This window comes from Lygodium microphyllum, chromosome 29, assembly GCF_053477565.2.
Source record: "Lygodium microphyllum isolate KBCC chromosome 29, Lygodium_microphyllum_v1.1.10, whole genome shotgun sequence".
Taxonomy (NCBI): Eukaryota; Viridiplantae; Streptophyta; class Polypodiopsida; order Schizaeales; family Lygodiaceae; genus Lygodium; species Lygodium microphyllum.
The window spans coordinates 93727415-93734307 of record NC_141163.1 but is presented as its reverse complement, the minus strand read 5'-3'; the positions used below and the strand labels follow the sequence as shown (position 1 = coordinate 93734307).

The following is a 6893-nucleotide window of genomic DNA, read 5'->3' as shown; positions in this document are numbered from 1 at the left end:
TGTGAATAACAATGTTTAAAATATTGCAGTACTATAGGTCAAAGAGAAGTTAACATTATCCCCTCTTACATGAGTGCTAGCTCCATGGCACTCACCATCGTACCTAGCATGCTTCAATGTACACAAAAGATGAGAAATGCTTAGGGACATCTAGAAGTTGTATTTGGAGAAGTGGTATTATTTGATGAGGATTTTTGCTTTACACATGGTGGTTAGAAGCTAGATGTATTGTTGACGATACAATTACTAAAGAGTTTATGGTCACTGGTTGTGCTTCTCACTGTTAGTCCCTTTTCCTCAGGGATAAAAATTTCATGGGCATGGTATTATAGCTTGTTATAGCATACCTAACCTTTGCAACCAATCACACATAGCCATCCCTTACCCATGTGTAATATCAAGTTTTTTACATTTAAATATATTTATAGAAGCGTCAACTAATTCACTCAAATTTCTATTTAATTAACTTAAAATGTTTAATTATGATTTTTTCCAAACTAAATTAATTTTTTATTTAACATAATATTATTTATGTTTATATTAATTTTATGATTTTTATAAATTGCAATGATAATGCAAAAAAATTTCTAATAAATTATCAAAATTTCTAAATTATCCCAATTAATTCAAAAATTTTATCAAGTTTCTCTATTTATTTACCTTTAAAGATTATTTTAATTATTATTAATTTTTAGCATTTATTAAGAATTATCGTTAAATATTTGAGAAAATAATAAATTTTTAATGGCACAAATGTTCTCAAATTATCTTAGATCATGGTAAACTTTTCATGCTTAAAAGCTAAAACGAAAACAATAGTGAGCATTTGAGAAAGGACTCTTATTACGAAAAAAATGATGTTGGTCAAGGAGGGAAAGAATATAGAAGAAGGGAAATTATATTTTAGTAAAACCTTGTAAATCATTTAATACACGACCTCGAACTAATAATCCACGGTCTCGAACTGGGGAAGGAATGAAATAAAAAATATGCTATAAACGCGTTTTAGGGCTTGGACACTTATATATGCAGTCGGAGGAGCAGTAAGTCGGCCAGGGAAGATCAAACCAGGATAATGGCAGAAGAATATCGTACTTTCAGGTCCTCAATCATACCATTAAGGGTAGAGTCCATCGGCCAGCTGAGAGAGAGCATTGCTTACCGGAGGTAGCTAAGAGGAAGAGATGGCAACAGTATCAAGACGAGGAAGGGATGATGAGATCAGTGGGTCGACAGGGAGATCGGTAGGTGACAGGGAAGAATATAGTGATAACCATGGTGCGATGTTGGATGATAGTGACCTACTGGCCGCCGGAGCAGCAGACGGACGTGGAGGGAACCCAATGACGACATACTGCTTTAACGATCCGAAGGATGGTGATAGTGGCTATGCGATGAAGGATGATGTCGATAGCTGCGACGATGAAGGCATGATTGGCGCATCGACGACGACCGTGTGCGACAGTTTTGATGCGTCGGCCCCGCCTCCCTTTACGATCGGGCAGCTGCGCGCAGCGATACCGGCGACATGCTGGCGCAAGAGCACCTGCAGGTCCCTGGCCTTCTTCATCAAGGACGCCCTCATCGTCGCCTCCCTCATGGCCGCCGCCTCCTACCTCGACTCTCCCCTCCTCTGGCCCTTCTACTGGCTCGCCCAGGGAATGATGTTCTGGGCTCTGTTCGTCTTAGGTCACGACTGGTAAGCATCTCATAATTACACCATCATCGTCTCATCTTATTGCACTGATTACCACCTCTCATAACTCACAATCATTTATTGCTAAAGACACGCTCTTGATCATCAGTATAGTTAGCATCCCATCACGATCATAATCCTTTCACCATAACCCTAAACCCATCACTATCACCACCATCTTCTGAAATTTATGCATTGATCACCATCAGGACGATAGTTTATCTCATTATTTCACGTCCATGAGCATCATCACTAGTCGCATGGACAGCTTAGTGTCTCGCATGTTTTCCCCTTGCCATCTGCGTTTGATGTCGAGTGAAAATGAGCATTACATTAGCCATTGTCGTGTGGACGCATTGCAGTGGGCATGGCAGCTTCTCCAACCATAAAGCCGTCAACCATTTTGTCGGCCACCTTGCGCATACCTTCGTCCTCGTCCCTTACCATGGCTGGTCAGTAGTATATTATGATCTTTCGCTTTCTTAATCCTGTGTAACTGATTGAGATGCATGTCTACTAAAACTGCAACCGTTTCCTTATACAGGAGGATAAGTCATCGAAACCACCACCAAAATCATGGCCATGCAGAAAATGATGAGTCCTGGCATCCGGTAGGTAATAACAAGCAGTGACGAAAGTTTTTATATCTCTTCTACAAAGAAAAAGTAGTTCTAACGTGCAGTAAGATGCTCTTACTGCTTGCTACAAAGAAAGAACTTATGGTCCACATATTTTTACTTCGCCATTTTGATTGATGTGCAGGTAAAAGAGTCGATGTATGCAGAGCTAGACATTTGGACAAAACTCTTCAGATTCACCCCATTAGCAGCTTTTGCATACCCCATCTACTTGGTGATTATAATTCGTCTATACCCTAGTTTTTCGTTGTTATATATGTGATAGCATTGATGAATTCAATTGTTAGCATTGCTCGTTAGGGCATATGCTATTACAATGCTATGGTCAAAAAGTAATTTGACTTTAAACAATGGCCAATTTAACTTGAGATAAGTGGTTTTCTTTTAGGAAACAATGCTCATAATAAGGGCAATGCTCTTACACATGCTCATGCAGCCTCATGTTTTTTGTCATGTCAGTGGACGCGAAGCCCTGGGAAATTTGGCTCTCATTTCCATCCTGATAGTCCTCTTTTCAAGCCGAGTGAGAGAAAGGATGTGCTCACCTCAACTCTATGGTGGCTTGCTATGATTGGCTTGCTTATGTGGTTAACATTCAATTTGGGTTTACTATGGATGACCAAGTTGTACTTTGTACCCTACTTGGTAAGACTTATTGTTATTATTTGTAGTCGTGCTTCATATATACAAGTCATGCCAATGCCAAATTATTTGATCTTGTTTTCTCTTAATCTTGTAGAAATTTCTCATGTGGTTGGATATTGTAACATACTTACAACATCATGGATTTGAAAAGAAGGTGCCTTGGTATAGAGGACAGGTATTACATCTTGAATACATTATGAAGGGTTGGAATTCAATTATTTTGATATCATGATACTATGGCAAAAAAGGAGGTAGGATTTGGATGGGTTACAAACTTGAGAGATTAATAACTAAGTAGTATGACCATTAGGTGATATAACATTTTGTTTGACTTATCATAGGAATGGAGCTATATAAGAGGAGGATTGTCCACAATTGATCGTGATTATGGCATGTTGACTAAACTTTTACATGATGTGGGCACACATGTTGTGCATCATCTTTTTCCTCAAATTCCTCATTACCACCTTGTGGAAGCGGTGAGTGATGTTGTTGTGTAGTGGATGTGATGTATTTAGAAGTCTAGTCTATGGTGATTTTCAAGTGTGCAAATTAATTGTTAAGTTCTATTAATATATACACTATATCAAGTTCTAATAATCATGCTACAAAAAAGATTGTGCCATGTGGGATTAATTTTGTGAAACATCATGATATAATGTTTAATACATTCATATTGACCCTTTTTGTCTCTCTTTTGTAGACGAATGCTATCAAACCTATTCTAGGAGACTACTATCGCCAACCAAAGAAATCACAGCCACTTCCCACACACCTTTTAAAACAATTTTTGGTAAGCATCTCAAAAGATCACTTTGTGGATGATGAAGGCGACATTATATTCTACAAGTGTGAGAAGGAAAAAGATACTCTTGAGCATAAAATGTTGTAAGAACACAACTTATGATTCCTAGGTGCTTCTTTCTCTTCAACTATCCATCTGAGGTTCCTACACAATGTGTTACATGTAATAACACTTTCCATGTGGCAATATGATCTATACAAGCTACTATCAATGAAAGTTTTTGTGGAATTCCTATTCAAAAAATTTCCTTGCTTTATGAGTGCATTGATAAACTTGTGGCCTTGAGTAGAAGATTGTCTCTTAGTGTTCTTAGTCTAAGTTATTTTTGTGTGTGTGTGTGTGTGTGTGTGTGTGCATCATTTGACTAATAGGATATTATACTTTCCATCTCTTTTAAAAATCTTAAGGAGCAAATTAAAAGAAAATTTTGATCGTGGATTCAATAGAAAAGAGTTTTGTAATTGTTAATCAATGCTATTGCTTCTATTAAAATCTATTTTCCCATTCAGGTAGGAAGGCCTTGATAGTAAGAGTTACATCTCTCATTGACTATGAAATGCAAACCCATATGTTTAGGAATATACATGAGTGTTCAATCATTCATAAAACAAGTCAATGTTGGTATTTGATGGTGTGTGTAATTCGCTATACATAATGTATTGAATGTATTTGTTGTCATGATCTACAAGACAAGATATTTGTATCTAGGTACGATAATTCAAATGGACACTTTTATTAGGTGTAGTAAGCTATCTATCAACATTTAGTGCTATGTTGTGTGTGTGTGTGTGTGCGCGCGCACGCTCTTCTTTATTACAATACATCTAGGTCATTCTTGTACAATCTCATTGTAGCTATTGCATTCTCAATGTTTCACTTTCCATATCACCACATGCTGATACATATTATAGAACATCATTAAAATTTATCTCTTAACCTTGCAATTTATTCTCACTTGTAACAATACACTTGTTGAAATGTAGAGAGAGAAGATATGTAGAGATGCAATAGAGAGAGAAGAGACACACTGAATACACTTCCAAAGACTATATCATATCGATCATAATCTACATATATATAGGTGAGACCTAGTCTAGATAGGATGAGCTATACATAGCTCCAACAATACTACCCTTAATAAAGTTGTCATGTTACCTAGTGGCACAACTATCATTTTGAATATGAATTAATGCATTGGTAATTACATTAAGAGCATTATTAAAGAGGATATGTGAAGTAGGACATAACCACAAGTTAACTATACTATTTTAGTATTGCTATGTTAGTACATCTAAGTATCTTGTTAGCTTAGTTTACTTGGTAAATGTTTGGCTTAGTTTCATGATATATAAGTATTATATTAGTAAACCATGTTCTTGTATATTGCTACATCTTACATTAGAAGGATGGGCTTCAATAGGTATTGCAAGCTTTGAAGAGTACTTTGTTACATCCACGAAAACAAACAAGAATAGTTTGGCATGTCACATGTTAGTTTGATGAGAACTCACATCACTATGAAAGAATTTCTTTTCAATGAGAAAATGTGTATAGAAAAGGGTCAAAATATTATTAAAAGCATTTAATCAATGGCATGGGAGTTGTAGTGGCATAGGACTTAAAGTCAGCCAACTGAATGAGTACATGACTAGGTTAATCATAGTCCTTCACATCCATTCACTGGAGCGCCATGAGCAATATGTTTACCTTGGTCATTATTTGATGCCAATTAAGTTTAGTAGTTTATGTGACAATATCATTTTGTCAAGAGTACCATTTGGATTAAGACCCGTACAAATGGCAACTGTTTGATGATGAGAAGCATGCGAAAAATCAAGATCATGAGTCATTAGCAATCTCAATATTCCCAAAAACCACATTTTCATCTTCATAAGAAACATGATTATGACTTTGTTGATGATCATGTTGAGTCTTGGGATATTAAAAACAATAGCCAATATCTACTAAGTTCCAACTAACAGCAACATCATAATCATGCAGATGTAGATTTAGAACATTCAATTGAATAAGGCCTATTAGTTATTTATTCCAAAGAGGATGATGGTATTTTACATGTTTCTTCAAACTTATAGACACCTATTTTTCAAAAGTATTGCACAAGTATAGTGAAGGAATGAAAATTTTGACAATCATGTTTGCTAGCTTTCACATTGACATAGGTAAGCATTGTACTTGACAATGTTGCTAACCAGTCCTCACAAGATAGTCATGCCATGATCTCACTTGGTGTTGTTGCCTATAAGGATTTGAACCATATAGTAAAATATTGTATGTGTTTGGATACCTGCATAGTGCTAGCAAATGGATTGCACAATGAGGATAGACCAATTTAAACTAGTATGTTACCATTGATACAGAGTTTGACAAAAAACCAAATCATTTTCCATCATCACTTGCCAATTTCCAATCAAAACTTGCACATATCTTGCATGTCTAGAAAGTTGGAACTATAATAGCATGGAACCTCCACATAGTGATATGGCTCTTTCAATAATAACTAGCTACCCTTGATAGCTTTACCAACCCCTCTTATGGTTGTTGATTATGTACTCTTGCTTATAGACTTGAAATTAATGCAAACACACATGTGGTACTCCATGAAAACTCTAATGTGGCTTGATCTCTCTTACCCCTTGCTGTAACTCTGGGAATTCATACATGCATACCTAGGATTCCCTACATCTCATGATTATGTACTTTTGCTTATAGACTTGAAATTAATGCAAATACACATGTGCTACTCCATGAAAACTCTCATGTAGCTTGAAAACTCTCATGCGTCCATCTTGCCCTCATTGGCTATGGAATTCATGGTCGTGATAGATCTCCACCACTGGTATTCACCTCTCTCTTTCTCTATTTGTTTTGTGTATCAAGTTTGGGTGTTTCCTTGAAGCAAAGGAATGACTAAACAAGTTGCATTTCTCTTTCAAATACATGCACGCATGCTAGTGAATTGGAATGCTTTAATGTTATTATATCCGCTCCATACATGCACGCATGCTAGTGAATTGGAATGCTTTAATGTTATTATATCCGCTCCATACATGCACGCATGCTAGTGAATTGGAATGCTTTAATGTTATTA

At 36.4% G+C, this 6893-nt stretch overlaps 1 protein-coding gene across 1 annotated transcript; it reads left to right on the top strand.

Moving 5' to 3' along the window:
- The first annotated feature begins 1184 nt into the window (after window positions 1-1184).
- Window positions 1185-3871, top strand: LOC148010919 (omega-3 fatty acid desaturase, endoplasmic reticulum-like). The gene is made up of 8 exons (XM_087671596.1): window positions 1185-1699; window positions 2059-2148; window positions 2241-2307; window positions 2459-2548; window positions 2794-2979; window positions 3074-3154; window positions 3321-3458; window positions 3683-3871. The coding sequence occupies exons 1-8, from the start codon at window positions 1185-1187 to the stop codon at window positions 3869-3871; spliced, it is 1356 nt and encodes a 451-aa protein (XP_087527722.1).
- The last annotated feature ends 3022 nt before the right edge of the window (window positions 3872-6893 follow it).

Bases quoted from the DNA above. Each gene is read 5' to 3' on its own strand.
- LOC148010919 (XM_087671596.1), top strand. From the start codon at position 1,185: ATGGCAACAGTATCAAGACGAGGAAGGGATGATGAGATCAGTGGGTCG. The intron at 1,700-2,058 runs GTAAGCATCTCA...GACGCATTGCAG, and splicing joins TTCGTCTTAGGTCACGACTG to TGGGCATGGCAGCTTCTCCA. The intron at 2,980-3,073 runs GTAAGACTTATT...TTAATCTTGTAG, and splicing joins TGTACTTTGTACCCTACTTG to AAATTTCTCATGTGGTTGGA.